The sequence below is a fragment of the Corylus avellana genome, chromosome 5 (genome assembly GCF_965113065.1).
Source record: "Corylus avellana chromosome 5, dhCorAvel1.hap1.2, whole genome shotgun sequence".
In the NCBI taxonomy this organism is placed as follows: domain Eukaryota; kingdom Viridiplantae; phylum Streptophyta; class Magnoliopsida; order Fagales; family Betulaceae; genus Corylus; species Corylus avellana.
The window spans coordinates 21,878,712-21,901,270 of NC_142494.1; the positions used below are offsets into that span (position 1 = coordinate 21,878,712).

At 36.5% G+C, this 22,559-nt stretch overlaps 3 protein-coding genes across 5 annotated transcripts in view; 2 read left to right on the forward strand and 1 right to left on the reverse strand.

Moving 5' to 3' along the window:
- Window positions 1-8,038, reverse strand: part of FANCM (DEAD/DEAH box RNA helicase family protein) — a 10,333-nt gene extending 2,295 nt beyond the window's left edge. The window contains exons 1-10 of the mRNA XM_088516831.1: window positions 7,949-8,038; window positions 7,532-7,847; window positions 6,718-6,861; window positions 5,563-5,645; window positions 5,367-5,481; window positions 2,783-2,874; window positions 2,607-2,661; window positions 2,408-2,529; window positions 2,221-2,334; window positions 398-591 (exon numbers count right to left, since the gene is read on the reverse strand). Of these exons, the coding sequence (XP_088372957.1) occupies window positions 398-591; window positions 2,221-2,334; window positions 2,408-2,529; window positions 2,607-2,661; window positions 2,783-2,874; window positions 5,367-5,481; window positions 5,563-5,645; window positions 6,718-6,861; window positions 7,532-7,847; window positions 7,949-7,999 (1,286 nt within the window). The 5' untranslated portion in view covers window positions 8,000-8,038. The remainder of the gene's footprint in view (window positions 1-397; window positions 592-2,220; window positions 2,335-2,407; window positions 2,530-2,606; window positions 2,662-2,782; window positions 2,875-5,366; window positions 5,482-5,562; window positions 5,646-6,717; window positions 6,862-7,531; window positions 7,848-7,948) is intronic.
- A 1,411-nt stretch (window positions 8,039-9,449) lies between these two features.
- LOC132182612 (uncharacterized) lies at window positions 9,450-13,934 on the forward strand. 3 transcript variants are annotated; one of them, XM_059595913.2, is made up of 8 exons: window positions 9,450-9,743; window positions 10,007-10,131; window positions 10,267-10,304; window positions 11,047-11,157; window positions 11,249-11,328; window positions 12,015-12,051; window positions 12,933-12,974; window positions 13,525-13,934. In XM_059595913.2, exons 1-8 carry the CDS (start codon window positions 9,474-9,476, stop codon window positions 13,593-13,595), a joined length of 774 nt encoding a protein of 257 aa, XP_059451896.2. In that variant the 5' UTR covers window positions 9,450-9,473; the 3' UTR covers window positions 13,596-13,934. The 3 variants fall into 3 exon arrangements, with proteins under 3 accessions (XP_059451896.2, XP_059451897.2, XP_059451895.2); XM_059595914.2 differs by having other exon boundaries at window positions 13,536-13,934; XM_059595912.2 differs by having other exon boundaries at window positions 12,933-13,934.
- A 2,486-nt stretch (window positions 13,935-16,420) lies between these two features.
- Window positions 16,421-20,475, forward strand: LOC132182636 (pentatricopeptide repeat-containing protein At2g33680-like). Its single transcript, XM_059595937.2, has 2 exons — window positions 16,421-19,137; window positions 20,295-20,475. Exon 1 carries the CDS (start codon window positions 16,522-16,524, stop codon window positions 18,901-18,903), a length of 2,382 nt encoding a protein of 793 aa, XP_059451920.2. The 5' UTR covers window positions 16,421-16,521; the 3' UTR covers window positions 18,904-19,137; window positions 20,295-20,475.
- The last annotated feature ends 2,084 nt before the right edge of the window (window positions 20,476-22,559 follow it).

Sequence of the window (22,559 nt, forward strand, 5' to 3'; positions counted from 1 at the left end):
ACTCTGAGCCTGGATGCAACAAAAATTGCACCACCCAAACTGAAAGTTTTTGGCACTTGAATGACAATTGAAACCATGTTCTTTAGCAGTCAAAATATTTAACTGAAAATTCATTGGGAAGGATTCTGTGGAATAGATTGATAAGTTCATAACAAGCATGTAAAATGAGCAAGCAATGCTACTCTTCACACCGGCTAACGATGCGTGTTTTAAGCGACTTTTTTTTTTCTTTTTTTTTTTTTAAGTGGCTAACAAGAAAAGCCACTTAAAACACGTCACGTCAGCTGATGTGAAATGAGTGAAAAGTAGCATTACTCAAAATGAGCAAGTATAATTTATGAGATATTGTGTCAGCTTATAAAGACAGTGCAGAAATGAAGGGTGCACAAGAATATACCCTTGTCGCAACTTTTCTTCAAGCATATCATATGATGGCCTAATCCCATGGCTTGAGAGTAACTTACGAATATGATAGAGAGTAATAAGAACTCCAAAATATCCTTCCACTTCATTATACTTAATGTGGGGAAGGTCTAGCGGGGGTGCTTGACGAAATTTATCCCTCAAGTTAAGTAACTCACATGGGCTCAACTGTCAACCACCAAAGAGAGAAAGAGAATGAGAGGACGTGTAAGAAGACCAAAGAGAATGTGATGGTCTTTTGAGCATTAACAAAAAAGAGATGCAGTGAAGCGCAAAACTCTCAGAGCTAAGATTTACAACTGAGAAAATTTTTAAAAATGATTTCTGGTTGGAATACAGTTTGTTTGAAGCATAATACAACATATATAATACCAGAGATGTGTTGAATAAAAAGAAACTAGGGAGCTATCACTATAAAGATGGTTTAGAATCATTTCCAAGTTCTCTTGAGCAATCTTCAAAGCTTTCATGACCCTTTACAGGACAGCTGATACCTTTTCCAATGGCCAATTTTTCATGACAGATTGTTTAATATAATATAGATCATGAGAGCAGATTATTTCTATCAAAAGCTAAGTAAATTAGTATGAGGCCATCATATTCCAAGGGAACATCAAAAAGCCTCATCAATTTGTGATAGCATCTGCTTGACCAGTAAATATAAACCCAGAGCTTAAATAAATTGTATTTAATTTTTCTCCAAATCTGGAGATTACATCTTTACCCTAAATCAAATTTGTCAGGTTAGCTACTTAATCTACCCATGTCTTTACAGATTTATTGAAAAGCACCAGCATATTTGTATGCAGTACCATGGTCAATGAACTCTACCAATAGCTGATCAAAGCCTTCCTAAAAGATGGCGATCAATGTGCAAATAACACTTAAGCTCAACACAGGCCTGTGAGCTCTAAAACATTTCTGACAGGGACACAATAAGAGTTTTCTTGTATTTAATTTTTCTCCAAATCTGGAGATTACATCTTAACCCTAAATCAAATTTGTCAGGTTAGCTACTTAATCTACCCATGTCTTTACAGATGTATTGAAAAGCACCAGCATATTTGTATGCAGTACCACGGTCAATGAACTCTACCAATAGCTGATCAAAGCCTTCCTAAAAGATGACGATCAATGTGCATTTAACACTTAAGCTCAACACAGGCCTGTGAGCTCTAAAACATTTCTGACAGGGACACAATAAGAGTTTTTCTTTTACTTTTTTTTTTTTGGTGGGGGGAGATAAGCATGCAATGACAGTTAAACAACAACAACACATACAGAATCATCCATTCAAGGAATGTTAGTTTGAGCTGTACAAAGAGATTGTAAACTACAAAAACATTTAAGAGTTCTTTTCACCCAAAATTATTATTTTTATAGCATTCAAAGATTGTTTTGGGCTTGCATTATCCAATGAGAGGTTTAGGGATGTTAATTCAGCTGATGAGTTCCCAAGAAGCTGCTATAGATAAAATGAAACAGGTATTGATATTCAAACTCCGAAACTGTAAGAAGTTCACTACTACCTGAGTTAGTCTGAAAGCAGTGACAGACAGACATGGGGCCAAAAAGGTAAAACTGCTAAAATGGGAATCTCCTTGTTACATAGACAAGGAGTCTGTTTTTCATAATGCCTCAATTACCAAGAAAATGAATTAAACCTGACACTTAATCAGAACTTGCAACAAGAACATTCATTACAAGGTTTAATGGCATAATCATTTGAAAAAGAAATGCAAAACAAACAGTCTCCCAAAAGATAATTAAAATAATTACAATATATGGAACCCATACCGTTTGATAGTCTCTATTCTGGAGAACTCCAACGGCACAAAGCCTGGCAACAATTGGACGCAGTACTTCTGAGAGCTTATTATTTATTTCTACCGCATCTAGCCCCATTGCAACCTAGTAAGGTTGCAACCCAAATGTTATACACTTATGTGAAGAAAAGACTCCAAAAAGGAAAAAATATACATACTTGAATTAACTCTATCTTCCTGTTGTGCACATAGGGGCTGACATCATCATCACTTTCATTACGATATTCAAGTGTTGACATATATAAGTTATCAATAATAAGCTGGATGGTCTGCTGCTTTGCTGATAAATTGTATTCAACGTAAGCATCAAATATTTTTTGAAACTTTATAGAACCCAAGTAGATGTTAGTGACTTACATCCTGGTGTGGCAGTCAACGCTAATATTCTCAGCTGCACTGGTACAGCCATTAACTAAAAATTTGGAGGATCATTAGTATCTCAGACCAGTAACAATATCCAAAAACACATACTGAACCAAAGCCTTTATAGGGGATGATTATAACTAAAAAATGAAAGAAATGGAACAACACACCTCACGAACTGCAACACAATAAGAATAATTTCCCAATGCTCGATGAGCTTCATCAATCACCAACAAGACCAAGTAGTTCACCAAACATGTGCCTATGACAATTTACTTCATGAGCAAATAAGAAGATACAACAGAATGATATCACATGAAATAACTTCAGACAAGGGTTTAAGGCGTCATGCTGAACTTAAAAAGGGTTTGGGATAAAAAAAAAACAAAATATTAATTTCAGAGACTCGAAGTCCAAGTGCAAGTAACTAATCATTCAATTGAAACTGTACTAATACAAATACAGAAATTACCTGCATAGACTTACACCACTCATTGATTTTCTCAATTTACACCAAGATTGAGCAATTATAAAATCAAATTTGAAGACAAAATGAAAGAATTTGAGGCAATACTCTGGTAGTTAAAGTATTATGACATTAATCGAACATCATTAAACACAAGAGTTGATTGAAGCTCCTTCATCTAAAGAACGTTTGATTATGCTCAAGGAAATCCAAACTGATTACCTTGAACCACAATCAATTTCAAAACAGCCAACTTATGAAGAACAAGTTTAGAATGAACCTACTCAACCTCTTCCAAATGCAGAGGAAGTAGGATTAAGAAGATCGATCCTCTAGAATAAGTAGACCAGCAATCCCTAGTGATTATGTTGTATACCTCTAAGAGTCTGATTTTCACGTTGGGCCTAAGGATGATCCAAAATCATTTTCACAAGCCATGAGCGGAGATCACTCCACATTCTGGTTAAATGCCATGAAGGAAGATATGGAATTCATGGCTAAAAATCAAATATATTTTGATTTTTTTTATTAAAAAAAATAGAGAAAGCAATGAAATATTTACATAGTACTAACATCTCAAGATATAGCGGGCTCGTTTAGCAATGCTTTTTAGGGTTGCTTTTTTGATTTTTTTTATTAAAAAAAATAGAGAAAGCAATGAAATATTTACGTGGTACTAACATCTCAAGATATAGCGGGCTCGTTTAGCAATGCTTTTTAGGGTTGCTTTTTGTTTTTTTTTTTTTGATAAGTAATATTTTATATCAAAAGCGCAGAGGGGCGCAACCCTAGTACACAGGAAGTATACAAGGGAAACGACTAACTAGAAGAAGAGAAAAGAACAAGAAAATCAAGAAAGCTAATAACTAAAGGAGCGAGCCAAGCCGCTGTCCATGAGTAAAGGGTATGGAAAAAGAAGGCCGTGAGTTCTTCCAAGGATCGCTCAGAATCCTGAAAGCATCTCTCATTCCTTTCTGACCATAGGCACCACACAATGCATTGAGGAACCATTTTCCAAACAACGCCACTCTTGGAGCGACCTCCTGACCACCAACAAGCAAATAATCCCTCCACCTTCTTAGGCATGACCCAAGACAATCCAAAACGACTGAAGATAGCGTACCATAAGGATCGAGCGATCTCACAGTGAAGGAACAAATGATCAATAGACTCCCCATCATTTTTGCACAAATGACATCTATTGATTACGATAAAATTCCTTTTTCTGAGATTATCAAGAGTAAGAATCTTCCCTAGCACCGCCGTCCAAGTAAGGAAAGCCACTCTCGAAGGTGCCTTGGTACCCCAAATACTCTTCCAAGGAAAAGGATCGGCCTCTTTACTTACCAAGACATCATAGAAAGATCTAACATCAAACTTCCCTTTTCTAGACGGGATCCACCAAATTCTGTCCTCCCCTCCCCTTCTCATTCTCTGGGAATATAACAGAGTATAGAACGAGGCTAACACTTCCAATTCCCAATCGTGAACCGACCGAAAGAAACTAACATTCCATTGGCGGGTTCCACCCATAATCTCCAAATTGTCGGCAATGGATGCATCTTTAGCATTAGCTATATTGTGAAGGCCTGGGAAAGATTCTTTCAGCGTTATATCTCCACACCAAACATCATCCCAAAATCTTATATGAGACCCATCTCCTGGATCAAATTTAATATGTTTAGAGAACAAACGCCACCCCCTCCTAGGGTTGCTTTTTGTTTTTTAACAAAAAAAGAAAAGAAAAGCATTAACAAACAACTCAAAACACAAAATACTCAAAACTATTTTCACTTATATGTCATGTCACAACCAAAAAGTGCCCTCTAAAAAGTTTTATCAAACAAACCCAACATTTTATGTCATTCATGAGTCCTTGCCATGAGAAAAAAGGAAAAAAGAAAGAAAATAAATGGGGAAAATCCATGAGGGTGTTTTCTTATGTGATGTTTGGCCTTTACATTACTTATTTTTATATTAAAAATATTGTTTACATTAAAGTACTTAATAAGCATCTTTCTTGAAATATTGAAAACTGAACTTCTTTCATTAATCTTCTCCATAAACTGAGAAGCACTACTTCCAACCAAAGCTTCTTTCAGTACTTCCTACGGTGAAGGAAATCTTCAACTGGGGGGTACTAACAAAAATTTCAGAATATTAAATACCCTATTGCCTCTAAATTCAAATTACATGCAGGAAATGCCTTTCCATGACAGTTCAATGTTACAGTAAACCTTAACAATTTCAGCAATCCTAAAATATTAAGGTATAGTTTGGAAATTCACCAGACTGAATATCCTTTTCTAGCACTTGTGGAGTAACAAAGAAAACTCGTTTAGTTTTCCAGAAGCATGCTCTTTTTGTAGGATTTATCTGACCCGTCATATCAATTGTCCATTCCTGCAATCAGTTTGAAACATATCTTCTCAAAATGTGTAAATTATTCTTATAGTCACTATGTTGAGTGAAGAAGCATCTTACTTGAGGAATTCCCACAATATTATGACATGCTTCTATCTGTTGCATGACAAGGGGTCGAGAAGGAGCAGCAAAGACTATTTTCCCTGCCATGGAAAGGCCAAGCAGCAGGCAAACATAGATGTCAATGTTTGATAAGTAAAGCTTTCAAAATAAACTCGAAAAAAAATGCTCAAAACAAGAAACTAGAGCATATGTGGGTTCATGTAATCCAAATGAAAATTTTGTCCATATAATTTGCAAACATATATATAGATAGATAGAGAGAGAGAGGGAGAGAGAGAGAGGCAACTAAACTATACATCAATAAATTTTGGAAAGCATATGTGAACCGGGATTTCATAATGGTTCGACCGGAAGCTGGCTTGCCCAAGTCTGCAGGCTGGTGACCCATTGACCTCTCTATTACCCAACAAAGCTTTGCCAGCTAAATGTTTATTAGGATATGGAATAACGCTAAGAAACTTGTAGAAATAACATTAAATGTTCCAAGAAACAAGTGAAGATGCACAATCCATTTGGATCTTCTCTAACAGCATAGAGTTTCTACAAAGGAATATTTAAAATTAAAAAAAAAGAAAATGAAAAGAAAACGCTCTTCCAACATTTACAATGAGAAAGTACAAAATTGTCTACCCAGAAGGGTTAGGGGAGATGAAAAGGTTAAAATGTTTTGTAGCATACCAAATATTATCTCAAAATCAATCTTCCAAACATTGAGGAGAGAAACAAAATCAACTTCTAAGATATATCAGATATCTTAGAAAAAAAGTTGTTTTTCTTTGGAAAAAAAAAAGTAGTCTGTTTGTTAATATCTAAATGGAGATGGAACCAACTAGAATATGGCCTCCAAAATTAATATTGACAATTAAATGTAGAAAAAGTTTGCTTTCCTTATGTAGGTATCTGATGGTGAGTTTTTAAGAATTACTTTCAACCAAAAAAATTATTTTTAAATTATTTTATGAAATACTAATCAGATTTCAACACAAATTTGATCGTATATTTGTATGATTCAAAAAAAGTGCATTCTTTGTGCATCATCATTGGACAAAGCTGATAGTACATTGACAAGTAATATTATCTGGTACAAGAATAAATAAATTGTAACCAAATTAGAAGTTGGTTGGGCTAAATAATAAGTACGGAGTACTTTACCATCAGGAAACCATCTGAAGTAGTTATACATAACAACTGCAGCAATAAGCGTCTTGCCAAGTCCTGTTGGCAACGCCACCAATGTATTTGAAAACAAGGCTTTCTCGGTAATAGCGAATTGATAGTTACGAAGAGGAACATTAACTGCACGATTCAAAACAATTAAAAGAAAAAGAAGGAGATAAGCTTATTGTTGCAGTACTTGAACATTGAGAAAGCATTAATGATAAAAACAATCCTAAATCCAGCGAAATATTATTATCATCAGCTCATACACTCAACCTAGAACTGGTGCTTCACAGCCCAGTTTTTAAAATCAGAAGACCTGTTTGCCCATTTGCCCAGTCACAAAATAAAGTTTCTCAATAAAAAGATTAGTAACTGTGACGAGTAAAATTTGAATTTTTCTAAAAAATAGAAGCATTATAATCCATGGCTCCAGCAAAACTAAAAGGAATTATTATAGCCCATTGAGACAAGATCCGCCAATAACACAATATGACCAAGAGTTTATTTACTTCATCATTAAGTTAGTTCAATACATTAGGAGCATAACCCACTTTCGAAATTACAAAACAACAGGGATTTGATGATAGATTGATGATATAGATATCCTGTAGCAATATAATATAACCAATTGCTTCACTGAGAACCCGGGAAAAGAACCCAAAAATCTATATCACCAAAAGAAAAGACCCGAACTTTGAATTGGTTCTTCAAAACCCATTTCCTTAATGTTCCCAAGAAACCTACTAACCCATTTGCCCAATCACAAAATAAACGTAAAAATTAAAAAAGAAATGGAAAAAAGAACCTGGATATATCCAAGTTTTGGCTGCCTCAGCATCAATGTCAATGCAGCTCACCCGTTCATCGCCCTCTACGCCATCTTGATCACGTAACTCGGCGCCCCGATTCTGCGACTGAGGCCTCGGTGGGCCCGCCTTGGCCACGAACTTGTCGAGCGTGGATTGCCGAGAAACCCCGGCCTTTTGCTTGGTCTTAGAAGATGAAGCATTTGAAACAGGAGTGGTAAAATGGGAAATAAATTGGTCAGCGTGCGAAGTGGAGGGCTTAGCGGTTTGGCAAGCCACATCGATTTCTCTAACGGCTGCTTCCCAATCGAAACCCTAAAGAGAGACAGAGAAAGAGAAAGAGAAAGAGAAAGAGTGAGAAACAAAACGGTGAGTTTAGAGAGAGATAGAGTGAGTGTGAGAGGAAATGGACATACGTCGTCGTCTTCGTCTTCGTCGATGATTTGGTGAGTAATGGTTGAGGTCATCGGACTCTCTGGGCTTGACACAGAGAGAGAGAGAGATAGAGAGAGAGAGAGAGAGAGAGTTCTCGCGGCAAAACTTTGAAAATGCCCTCCTGTTTTGGTGCGCTCGAATGAGCAGTGCGGGGCAAGCTACTGAGTGGGCTGTCTTCCGATCATGTACACTAAGCATGGGTAAGTAATGGGCTTGGCTCAAATCCAACCCATCTGGGTCCAACAAGGTTTTTTTTTGTTTTTTTTTTAACCCCAAGTGAAAATGATGCTACTAGATTATTACCTTATATAAATCTTTGCTACATTCTTTTTTCTTTTTCTTTTTTTCATGAGTATTTGCTACATTCATGAATTGAGAGAAGGGTTGCTGAAAATAGATTGTCTTCCTTATATAACTCCTATTTCTTTGGTGTAAATAGATTTGCAACTCTTCACTAAGCTACAACATTAGGATAAAATCATAAGAAACTCATGGCCCATCCTTAGCATCCATTGTAGATGGACTTTTTGCATGAATGGAGGCTATGGAGCCATACTTCAAAACAATTGAGCTAAAAAAACATATTACATGACGGAGTCACACCGCTTGAGTGCACCCATTTGTTCATAACTCAAGTAAATATTACAAGTGGTTCAAAGTATTTAAATTTTGTTTGAAGTCGTTTCACTTATAAAAGTAGCAATATTTTTACACAAATTGATTTAACTCTTCACTAAGCTATAACATTAGGATAAGAAACTCCTGGCCCATCCTTAGCGTCCATTGTACATGGACTTTTTGCATGAATGGAGGCTATGGCGCCATACTTCAAAACAATTAAGCTAAAAATACATATTACATGACCGAGTCACACCGCTCTAGTGCATCCATTTGTTCATAACTCAAGTAAATATTACATGTGGTTCAAAGTATTTAAATTTTATTTGAAGTCATTTCACTTATAAAAGTAGCAATATTTTTACACAAATTGATTTAACATTGCTTACGTCGCTTTCAAGGAGTAGCTCAATCGGCCGGAGATTACGCCTCATGAAGCATCATTAGTTTGAATATTATTTTGCCCTTCTTGTGCGAAAATGGAAAAAGAAAACTCCTTATCTCAATTTTCAAAATAAAAAATATATATATTTATATAGATAAAAATAGAAAATATGTGTGCTTACCTTGGTAATTGAGTCATTTTATATGTTTTTCATTTAACTTAACGGTTGATTTAAACGGAGAACAAACAAAGGTAACTAACCCTGAAACTTCAAAATAAAGTTTAAGCAAGTAAAATATAGGTAATAGTTTATGAAATAAATAAATTATATATATATAAAATTTACCCCAAAAAACTAAATACATGGACTAGCTGCTATGGACATAGACCGGATCTTTGACTTTGAGTTCAGTGGACCAACAAAAGTATAATAGTAATATAGCATACACCGAAAAGCTCGGGATTAATCTTTAAAAAAAATAAAAAACAGAAAAATAGAAAGAATGGGTAGCGCAAGCCGAGTGTTGCTCTTCTTCCCAAGACCCTCTCTTTACACCGTTCATCTGCGATTCAAATCCGTCACAGCTCAGTACTCTTCGTCACCTACCACCACTTCTAGGTTTTCTCGTATGGCCACGGAGGCCTCGCCGTCGTCTTCGTCCTCTTCTTCCGTCACCGACGGTCACGGTATCAACTCTCCCGCGAATGGCGAGACAGTTTCCTCCCCCGCTTCCTCTGCCATCGATTTTCTCTTTCTCTGCCATCGCCTCAAGGTAATAACTCCCATGTATACTCTTTTTTTTAGCTGAGAAAATGCGGGAAAAAAAATGAGAGAAAGTTACGCTCTATATGGGCGGAGCTGAGAAAAACCAAAGCAACGCGAGGGAAGAGATGGTAAAGTTTGAATCTTGTTCTGGATGAAATAACCTTCCGGTGTTTCTCAGATGACCAGTTACCAAACAGGAGATTGATTTTCTCTTCCATTTGTGGTTTTGAATGGTTTGATATTAACGTGTTTAAGAAATCTGAAATTTAGACAACAAAAAGAGCTGGATGGGTACGGAAGGAAGTTAAGGATCCGGAATCTATAGCTGATCACATGTATCGAATGGGACTGATGGCTCTCATTGCTCCGGATATTCCTGGTGTCCAACGTGACAAGTTAGGGGTTTCTGTTACTTTCACTTTTGATCTTTTACTGTATATTTCCCTTTCTCATTGAAATGCGATGACTGCTTTTTATTTGATTTTTTATTTTCCCTATTTTTCTGAGAGTGCTTCAATCTTGAATTTCAGGTGTATAAAAATGGCAATTGTTCATGATATTGCAGAAGGTGAGCTATTTTCCTTTTAACAATTTCATGTTCTTTACTTCGTTTTTTCTTAAGGAAAAAATTATAGCTTTTCTTTTTCTTTTTTAACTAGATTCTTCCAACATGTGGCGATGGAATTAATTTCATGGGAAGTGTTGATGATTTTAAAATTGCAATTAGTTAGAAAAAATAGTGATGACGAATGCAAGTTAAGGGTTTTTTTTTTTTTTTTTTTTTTTTTTTTGTTTTTTGCCTTCTGATTTACTTGTTTTCCAGTTTCGTTTCATGTATTTCAGTTCCCTTCTAAGTTCTACCTGAAGAAAAATTGAAAATTGGTATGATTTGAAAGTTAGTCATTTTATTGGTACTAACTTCTTTGGTTAATTGAAAGGATTTAAAAGAACTTGTAAAATGTAACCAACTCTTGGGAAAATAGCAAAGACTGAAACTAGCAAGATTGCAGTGGAAGATGCAGAATTTGGTAGATTGTGGAATTCCAGTTCAAGTAACTTAAGAATTTGAGAATCCAGATAAGGCTGTAATGGAATCTAGCCGAGTCAAACTCGACTTGACAAGACTAATATGGTGTTCAGGCTTGAGCTTAAGTTAAGATTACTGTACGATCAAACTTGAGCTTGTTAAAAATTCAATTAGCTTGAATGCTAAGTATTGTATAGGCTTGCTATACGCTTTGTACTGTCCTTCAGTGCATTCTCTCACTTAACCATAAGTTGTTTTTTCCTTGTAAACATTGTGTGGGCAGCCATTGTTGGGGACATTACCCCTGCAGATGGGATTTCAAAGGCAGAGAAGAGTCGACGAGAACAGGAAGCTTTAGACCACATGTGCAAATTACTGGGTGGAGGATCAAGAGGTACTTTATTCACTAATCTCTCCGTGTGTGTCTATTAGTGTGCCTGTGTTATAACAAATTTTGGTTTCTTAATCTAATTTGAAAACTGCAGCCCAAGAAATAGGTGAGTTGTGGTTGGAATATGAGGAGAATTCTTCACCAGAAGCTAAAATTGTGAAGGACCTTGACAAGGTATATAGCATCCACAGTAATGTATTTTGTTTAATAATTAATTGTTGACACTACTTTTGATGCGAGTTTCAGTTTCAAGTCACTTTTATCTTCAAAGGTATAATGTTTTCAATATCTGATGTTCTCAATTTAACTTGTGTGAGGAATTGGTTTCTTATACAGTACCGTGCTCAACAATGACTTGTTGCTTCTGCAATACAACAGTCAGGCACAACTTGTTTTTGTTTTTTGTTTTTTTATGTTTTTTTTTTTGTTTTTAAACTTATCAAAAAAAAAAAAAAAAATCCTGTTGAAGGCCATTACTTGGAAGAATTTAATTAATGATATTTTGTTTTGGAATAGGGTAGTATGGTAAGATATAAACTTAATGGGGGCATACTTTTATTTTATTTTTTCTCTTGAGAGGGGCAATATATGCAAAAGTTTAGTAAAAGAAGTAAAAATGAAGATGTAGAAAAGTAATCAGTAAAGTAGTTCATTGACTTACCAAAAACAGAAAAAGAGAAAAGAAAGTGGCGAATAAGCCAGATTCTAATAATAGCACACTGTAAAGGTAGCATTTGAAGTGGTGTCGATAAAACTATGCACTGATAATTGATGAATCGTGTTTGTACTTGAAAGCTTCTTTCTGATTGGTTATTACATATACTAGATAATTTGATCTGTAAATTCAATGTTCCAACCAGGTGGAGATGATACTTCAAGCCTTAGAATATGAAAATGGTAAGGCTTCTTATGTTTATATTTTCTTTACCATTTTGTGCAGTTGCATACTTATGTTATTTCTCTGGGAGTTGTATGTGTAATATCTGAAATCCCAACATTTTTGCATAAAAAATAAATAAAATTAAAAATAAATAAATAAGGGATATGCCTGATGATGTGCACAACATGCATATAGTCCTAACAGAAATTGCCATCATTCCCATCTTGGTTTCGTAATTAGAAGGTGATGAATAAGTTCAAGTTTGAGCATCTTAAGTAAAGAGAATTAACTACTTTAAATAATAGTTGGGGAGTTGGTCTGTGAGTGCACATTTATGAAATTTAAGAATAATCATGGTAAGAGGATGATGACCAAATAATAATACGTGCTTTTATATTATATCCCATCAAATAATTCCTATCTCTCACATAATAATACTTAATACGTCCCGAAATATATGGAAGTTTGCAAATGACATTCATTTTAATGAAACAAAATAGACATAGCAATCTTTCTTTATAGTAATGCTGCATATCACACATACATCCCACAAATATCCCACACAGTTCACCTAGCAAGGTGTCTAGTAGCCATTGGATATTTTTCTAAAAGGTCCTTAGGTGAGCCAAGAAGGTGGGTTTAAATATGGAAAAAAGGTTGGTCAAATTTAAGGGTAATAGAAGAAGTAGATTTTCGATTTTGGGAAACTAATTTATGTATTGGGACAGCCTAAAAAGGAAAGCAATTTATCTATTTTGGGATGGAGGGAATATGCAAGTTTTAAATTCCACCAACGTGGAACCAAAAGTTTGCCATATTATGTTATGGATTTGTGATATAAATATTAAAATAATATCTAATAATTATGGGTACTGATGCTACTTTTGGCTTTATGCAGAGCAAGGGAAAGAGTTGGAGGAGTTTTTCCTGTCAACCGCTGGTACACAAATTCTGACTTATCTGGCTTTATGCCCTCCCGTCTACAACATAATTTCCCTTTTCTCTGTTGCTAATTGCAGAGCTTGAAGTATCTACAAATGCCTAGATGTGTAAAGTTAGTTAATCATTAGTTGAATCCACCGAGATCATCATATTTGTGAACCAACAGTACTTTTAACTATAGGATATGCCTTAGAAAATTTGCATGCTAGGTGTCTTCTTTGGAATTCTATTGGGCTCATTATCTATCTTCATCATATGAAACAATAAGGCATGCATATTGGGTTTTTCTTTAGCAATGATGCACCAGCAGAAAAAGAGAAGATAACCTAAATGCATTCTTAATTAAGGAATGATGAGTGAATGCTTTTATCTTTTATCACTAAGGCATATTTATTTTCTTAAAGTTTTCATGGCAGTGAAAGTGTTATTTCGAAACATTCCTCTATTTTTCTTTAAGAACTAAAGAATAAAAAGACATGTAAAAAATTTTTTTAAAAAAAATTCTTTAATACTGCATATATAGCCGATGCTTGTTAACTTTTATGCAGGGAAGTTTCAGACTGAATTGGGCAAAGCTTGGGCGTTTGAGATAGCATCAAGAAGAAGAAAGGAAGCCTGATTTCGACCTTAAGTTCCAATCCTCCTCTGACTGCTCATCTCACATCACTCATTTTACTCGCGAGCTAGAGAACCACAAACAGAAGTGGGAGGAGGCCAGGGAGAGCTTGTTGCATAACGGGAGGAAATATGAACTGTGCAGTCAAAGTGAAGCATATGGAAGAGCAGCATAAGAAAAACAATAAATTGATCAGCTACTGGCATATCTCATATTTCATATTGTAGCTCTAGTCTCACAGATCAGACACTACTCCTTGTTAAAACAGTTTTAGTAGATGGTGTAACCGGTATGACTTCATGTAAACAATAATTGCATTTAATACAAAATCTATTTTGGCAAGTTGACCTAAACTGAGAGTCTCAGTTTAGGTTTGTTGTTAGGGTTAGAGCATTTCCAGCAGCTTCTTCGTTGTTTTCCCTATATTTAAGGATCTAACCTACTTTTTGCTTTCCTATGTTAAAATATGCCTCAATAGCTTCTCTTAATCGTTCCTTATATCATTAAAATAATATTTTCTTTTATTCTAAAAACATTTTTCTTTTTCTTTCCATCTCTCTCTCATCTCCGTCTTCTTTCTCTCCCTGACTTCTTCACTTTCATCTCCTTCTTTTCTTTCCCCGAGCCGCACCTCCCTTTCTCGATCTCACTCTCATCCCCCCCCAGACCAGCAAGCAAGAGGAACAACCACAGACCAGCAAGCATAGATCAAGAGGAACAACCAGCAAGCAAGCTACAATGATTTTGGTTTCTTGAGGGGTTTTGGTTTTGATTTTGATTTTGATTTTGGTTTCTATTTTTTTTAATTTTGCAATCTACCTTTTTTGGTTTCTATGGTTGATTTTTGCAATCTACTGGAATTAGTTTCCTTAAGGGTTGAAAGTTGTGTATTATTCTTGTCCCTGCGCCGCTTCTCTGCTTGGCTATGTCTCTTGGAAGGAGTTGCACCTCCATCTTCTCCAACCCCTCCTCCTTCAGATGGGAAGCCATGGAATTGAAATCTGGAGTTGGTGGAAGCTGAGACATAGGGCGGCAGGGGCCAAATTTATACAACCAGCAAGCAATCTATTGGGTTTCTATTTCTATAGTTGATGTTGGTTTCTATTTTTATTTATTTATTTTATTGCAATCTACCGTCTTCTTTTTTTGGTTTCTATGGTTGATTTTTGCAATCTATTGGGTTTTTTTTTTTTATCTGGGTTCTTTTGCAATCTTCAAATGGCTTGTGTCCAGATGAAGGGCAGAAGACGAAGAGGACGGAGAAGAAGAACAGACAAAAATAATGGAGATGTGCGTAAAAAGATGTGAGAGGAGAAAGAGTGTTTTTTTTTTTTATGATTATAATAATCGTATGGATTGCTACAGTTGCAGCTGATGGTTTAAGGAACTATATAGGGAATTTGCTGTGAGACGTTTTTTGTGATTTTTTGGACATATTTTCAAAATTTAGGGAACAACTTTCCTTATAGAGAGTCTGCTAAAAATGCTCTTAGATGCCTTTTTGGTCTATGTGCTTTGCACTTCTATCAAATAACCTCGGTTTTAAAAACTGTTGGAAGTGGTACATGTAATTTTCTCATTCTCTGATTTAGTCTTTTCGTTTGTATTCCGTTCAAAATTTCACGGTATACAAAGTCAAAGCCATTCGACTTTTGAAACATCTCTCTTGCCACATCATTCTTGCCACATCAACATTACTTAAAAATCTATAAAATATTTTTTTTCTAGAAAAAGCATTTCCCAAACCACATTGTTGGATATACTTCCTCACAAGAGCTTGAGCTGGGAATAACTTCCATTCGGTCAAGGCAAAAAGGGGGGGTTTTCTGCCCACCACTCATAAGTTGACACCTCATCTTAGCACACAAATTCAAAATGAGAACAAAACACCATATTATTCCTCCCACATTCACCTGTCGCCCAACTCCGCCTGACGCTGCCACCTCGAAAACGCCGCTTCCACCCCTTAGGGGTGGCGCGTAGCCACCCTAGCCACCATGGGGTGGCTGCGCCGGCCACCCTGTGGCCTGGGGGTGGCCGTGCGGGCCACCCCATGGCCTGGGAGTGGCCGCGCGGGCCACCCCATATGGCCTGGAGTGGCCGCGCGGGCCACCCCAGCCAGATCTGGGGTGGCCTACGGGCCACCCCGTGGCCTGGGGTGGCCGAGCAGGCCACCCCATGGCCTGGGGGTGGCCGCGCAGGCCACCCAGTATGGCCTGGGGTGGCCAGCGAGCCACCCCGTGGCCATGGGGGTGACCAGCGCGTCCACCCCGTGGCTGGGGTTGCTCGCCGGCCACCCCAGCTCCTCCCCTTGTGGCTGCTCACGTGGCCTAGCTCCTCCCCTTTGGCTGCTCTCATGTGTTTTGTTCCCACTTTAATTTTTTGCATTTTTTCTTGTATTGGTGACGTGTCACGTGTTGATTGGTGGGCAACAAACCCATGGTTTTTGCCAAGACCATATAGCAGCAGCTCTCGCTTGAGCTTTATTTTTGAGTATCATACAACCAGATGGATGGCGTGACAGTAAAAAATCATTCTTTAGATCAATACAGGTAAAATAAAATAAAGTGTTGATTTAAAGATTGATTTTTACTGCCATTTCATTTAGTCTACTAAATAACATTAAAATTTTTTTTTCCCAGAGAGACATAGGGTGAAAATTTCCAAAGGGGAATGGACGGGCCCATAAGAAATTTTGGGGCTCAATGTTAAATAAGGACGGACCCTGAGATAGTCCATGTGAATATTCTATGAAAATGCACGCGCCTGGCCCCATTCCTGGAGATGCAAGCGCAGCAACAGTGCGTTGGCTCTGTTCCAAATTTCCAATACAATAATTTGATATAATCCAGTTAGTAAACCGGAATTCTAACTACATAACAGCAAAAGGTCACGTTTCTTCTTCTCTTATTTGGTCATGTAAAGGGTCATGCTTCAAAGGATTAGATTTGGAAGTATCAAATTCTATCACACAAATATTGAATTCAGAAACAATAGTATAAGACAGTTTTATCATGAAACTATCCATGTTGAGAGAATATACACCTATCGTTTAAAAATATGTGCAGAATCAAAGGCAATTTCGGAGGGACAAGCCCTCCATTCCCACATTATCAAACTCTTAGCAGAGCCTCAGACCACTGTCCTGAACAGTTTGGCCAACATGTACTTCAAATGTGGGTGCACTTCACTTGCTGAGCAGGTTTTTGACGAAATGCCTGAGCGAGATACTGTGTCCTGGAACACCATGCTAAGTGGCTATCTTTCAACTGGGCATGCTTGGAATGCCTTTATATGGTTTAAAATAATGTTAGGTTGTGGTGTTGTGCCTGACCAATTTAGTCTAAACAGTGTGCTCAAAGCTTGTTTTATGAATGGTGAACTTTGTGGAGGAGTACAAGTTCATGGACTTATTGTCAAGCTTGGTCTATGCGACAATGCCTTTGTGGGCAATGGGCTTATTGAACTATATGATGAATTTGATTGCTTTGATGAGTCGGTGAATGTATTTGATGCATTGGTCTATAAGGATGTTGCTGTGATTAACACCATGATAAGGGTGTATGTGAAAATGGGGAATGTAGAGGAAGCTTTTGAAAAGTTCCGCTTGCTTTTCTCTGATACAAGGGGACCCATGCGAGCTACATTTGTTAACTTCTTGTGTGCAATAAGTGGATATGAGAGTTTGAAAGAAGGATTGCTTGTTCATGGTTTAATAATTAAGCTTGGGTTGGAAGGTCAGGGTGTTGTGGAGAACTCACTTGTTCGGATGTACTGTAGTTGTGGTGCCCTGGATGAAGCTTTTGACTTGCTTCTTTATCTTGGTAGCAAGAATGTCAAGTCATGGACCACTTTGATATCCCAGTTCACTATTCATGGATGCTTTCAAGAAGCCATGCATGTTTTTCAGTGGCTGCACCGTGATAATGTTGTAGCATTGGATGAATTCATGCTAGTATGCATTCTTAATGCATCAGCTGCATCTAAGTGCTTATGTTTGGGTACTCAGATACATTCCATCATCATAACAACTGGAATTGGGCTACATAAAGGTATTGGGTCTGCTTTAATGGACATGTATTCAAACTGTTTCTGTTTAGAAGATATGTACAAGGTGCTTCAACAAGTCGGTCGTAAATGTGATTTATTAACTTGGACAACAGTTATCTCTGGTAATGTTCACATTGGGTTACCCATCGAAGCTTTAAAGTACTTTTCCCAAATGCTAAATGAAGGCGTGAGACCAGATGCAGTTGTATGTGTCAGTCTTCTTACAGGATGTATTGATCTACAGACTATTGAACATGGTGAAATGGTACACGCTTATATCACCAAGTCTGGAAATGGAACCAAAAGTTATGTTCAGACTGCTTTGATTTCGCTCTACGCCAACTTTGGATGCTTCAACAGTGCTGAAAAGATTCTTGCTAGGAGGATAGAGTATGATGTTGTTTCAGTGACAGCACTGATATCAGGTTATGCAAAATTTGGAAATGGTATACAAGCTTTATTTTGGTTTAGAAACGTGCTGAGGGAAGGTATTTCACCTAACAACTTCACTCTTGCAAGTGCTCTTATGGCTTCTACCAAATCAACAGCTATCTCAACTGGAAGGTCACTACACAACCTAATTATAAAAGTAGGACTGGAAGATGATAACTTTGTTGCTAGCAGTCTGATTGACATGTACTCCAAGTGTGGGGCCATAGAAGATGCTGTTCATTATTTCAGCAGGACACACCATCAAGATATTGTGGTATGGAATAGCCTGCTTGCAGGCCATGCTCATCATGGGAATGGAGAAGAAGTTTTGAAGGCGTTTGATAAGATGCAAATTTGTGGAATAAAGCCTGACAGGATCACATTTCTTTCAGTCCTTTCCGGCTGCAGCCATGGAGCGCTTACGGACAAGGTGATGGAATATTTCTGTATGATGCGTGATGCTTATGGAATCAGTCCTATGGTGGAGCATTATGCTTGTGTTATAGATTCTCTTGGGCGTGCTGGATTATTTAAGAAGGCAGTCAAATTTATAGAGACATTGAGTTTTATTCCCTGCATGCTAATTTTAAGGTCATTACTCAGTTCTTGTATTCTTCATGGATGCATTCGACTTGGCTTAGCTGTTGTAGCAAAGATGATAGTGCTAGGTGGAGATGAAGTTGCAACTTATGCATTGCTTTCGAAATTATGTGCTGCTGATGAGAGATGGGGTGATACACTAAAAGCAAGGGAGATAATGAAGAAGAATTTAGGGCAACCGAAGAAGGTTGGCACCAGCTGGATTGAGAGCACAAGCGTTCCATCTTAACTCTATGGCTGCATTCTTGAAATGAAAAATTATATCTTCATACAGGAGGCATTGAGGTATGACTTATTTCTGCGCCATCCAGTATGCTTTGATATGCAGCATTTGCATAATCTGAAATGGAGAAATGCCGTAGCCTGCCTAGCTATTGCCTGCTATTCAGCCACATAAAAAACTTTTTTCGATTAATCTGTTGGAGCATATATGAAAGGTTGGCGATCTTGTTCTGGTAAAATGGTGAGTACTTGATTGATTTATTTCTCATATTTAATTTCTGGCCCTTACATTCACTGTTGAAATTCAAGCGTATAATGACAATGATCTTCACTTCTAACAATCATATAATACAGCGGGGCTTGATTTAGTAAGCCCCTCCATTTCTCATGCAACTGTGTTTAGAGTTGATGATTTGGTGGGTGCCAATAATTGATTCTTGCATTTCTTGACTATATGTGTTGTGTCTCTGCGTGTGTGTGTGTGAAGAGTTGTAATGTTCCTAATCATGCCTAGAATTTTGTCTGAATCGTAACCATTTATTTGTAGACATGATTGGCGTCTACAAATACTTCTGTACACCTGCCAAAAACTCATTCTAAAGCTAGTTCGATCCTAACTTGAAACGGGCTATTCTATCTAGCTCTTCATTCTTCTCTTTATAGCCTGTTTTGACCCAATAAACATTGGAATTTGACAATTTTCATTAAATCATTTTGAGTCAGCTTTCCAACACCACCAAGTTTGTCTTCATCTTATTTCGGAATCAAAAGTCGAGATTATTTTACTCCGATTAGGTCAATGTTATGTTTTGGATCAACTTTTTCACCGACTTAATCCTAAACCTAAAACTTACAGCCAAACATGTTTTGACAATAATTTTTTCAACACTAAACCCCTAACATCATCCGTCACACTATAGAATAGAGGAGTTCTAGCGGGCTGTACATTTGGACAACTTAAGGGTCAGTTGTCAAAGGGGGACAACATGCATCAGCAGTGGGATGCAACCAGTGCATGTGTCGCATAAAGTGCAGAATTCGTGAGCCCATACTTGCACGCTTCTTCCCACCCACTGGCAACTGAGCTTCAGTCGCCTTAGCTAGTGGATGATCAATGCTAAGCACTCCTTTCACCATAAGCTTTAGTAAAAAACACATGTAAGTAGTAAAACCATTATTCCTTTATATGAAGGCATCCATTTTAACCATTGCTTTGTTTTGAATATATTCTTTTCTTTTTTCTATATCTTTTTTGGCACGTGTACAGAAGTATTCAATGATATCACGTGATGAACAAACTGTAACCACCGCCATTAATACAGTAAGACATGAGAATCTTCTTCTCCACATCTCAAAAACGGCTGTAACATTTACTCTGTTTCTTGATCACGTGGACAGGTGGATGCTGCTGCTGCTGCGGCTGCATGATATGATCCTTCTAGTTTTGATTTCGGGCAAAAGCTACTTATTCCTGACAGCTTCTTTGTCTGTTCTATGCGAACAACTTGTAAGAGATCTATACACAATAATTTTATTACGTTTTAATTCTCTGCATGTGTAGTTTCAGAGAATGCAGGAAAATAAATAATAGAAAATTTGATTTAAATGGTCAATTAAAATTTGGTGAACTGTCAATGTTTTGTACGTATTTGGAATTTATTTTTAATTAATCATCTTGGTGTAGTTGCGCGAAATATATTAATTTCTGTAGAGTTTGGTCAACATCCCTGAATTCATGCTTCAGCTCTCTACATTATTGAGATACTGGCTTTGTGGGTATCAATAAACCTTGACTAAAGACTGGTATGTGACTGTTGGAGAAATGAATATGGGTAAAGAAAAAGTGACACTAATTCGGGATCCGAATCTCCAATAATTTTGTTGTTCTAATATTTCGGTCAATAAATATGAGAGATTCGGTCATATGACGAGTAAGGATAAAGATCTCCTACAATTTCAAATAAATTATAGATTGTCAAATTATGTGAATTCATACCCTTTTTTGTATCAAACGGCTTGAAAAATGCCACCTATTAAAAATGTGATATGTTACTAATGAGATGTTTTCATCAGGACCATGTTCTTGCGCTTTATGTTATAGAAAAACTTTAAATCAAAAACTACTTCTTAGAGCATGTTTGAGATTGTATTAGAGAAATATAGCTTTTAAGTAAAAAAAAAAAAAGCTTTTGTGGGCCATTTTTAGAGCATGTTTGAAATTGCGTTTGAAAAATAGAGCTTTTAAATCAAAAAGAGCTTTTGGGCAATAGTTTTATTTTTTAGCTTTTGACAAAAGAGCTTTTTGGCAATTTTTAAGTTTTTTGAACATTTAAAAACACTTTTAATTTTTTTACCAAACGAATACGTTTTCTTCAAACAGGTTTTTTTGAGTGTTAAAAACACTTTTAAGCTCCTCAAACACAATCCCAAATAGGTTTTTAAGCTTTTTGGACTTTTAAAAGCGCTTTTAATTTATTTTATCAAATATGTACTTTTTTCTTCAAATGAATTTTTTTGAAAATTATATGTACTTTTAGGTCTCTCAAATACACACTCAAAAAGGCCCTGAGAAGAAAGTATTTCTTTAAAAGTTAAAAAAAAAAAAAAAAAAAAAAAGCTTTTTTTAAGGAAGATCTGTCTCATTTTTTAAGTTGTTGGATACAAAAAAAGACATGAATTTACATAATTTTAAAATTTATATTTTCTCCAAAATTATAAAATATCTTCATCCGTACGAGCAATGGGGCGGGTTACAATCGGGTTAGGTTAGGAAAACCCCACCCAAAGCTTCCAGAAATTGGATCAATAATAGATTAATGGGTCGGTAGTGACCAATGGGTATCAATCAATTATTATATGGGACGTTGATCGATGCAGACATATATAAATGAGAGAGCGCCCATGCATGTGATGAGTCAGCAATACAAACATTTGGTTTAGGAATATGTCAATTTATGATATTAAAGTTTTGAAAGAAACTACTCAACTTTTTTAGATAAATAAAAAATTAAATAAAAAGTTATGGAAATCAAAGGTATCCATCCATCCATCCATCCGGGGCATGCATCACCTCATTTAATTACTATGTATCGTTATTATGAAGGAAAAACATACGTGTTAAATTCATCAAATCAAATTGAAAACTAAGATTTTTAAAGTCAAAAAGAAAGAAAGTGATCATAATTTCTTATAATTTTCTACCATACTTTTAAGAAATTTGGATAGAAAATAGGGTTAATAACTTTTTTGGTACCTAGGTTTTGAAGTTTTTTAATTTTATTCCTACGTTTTAAAACATGACAAAACTAGTACCTCAAATTTTTTTTTTTTAAAAAGCCGAATCACCACTTCCAATTTAAAAAATTCAATGGGGATGGCTGAACCACCCCTAATGGCCAAAAAAGGGTGGCCGAAACCACCCCCATGGCCCTAGAGGGTGGTTCGGCCACCCCTTTTTGGCCCTTGGGGGTGGTTCGGCCATTCCCATAGAATTTTTCAACTGAAGGTGGTGATTCAGTTTTTTTCAAAATCTGAGGTACTAGTTTTGTAATGTTTTAAAACTTAGGAGAAAAATTAAAAAACTTCCAAACTCAAATACCAAAAAAATTATTAACCCTAAAAAATAAGAGATGAAGTATAGGGCTATGGCGCCCGAGCACGTGG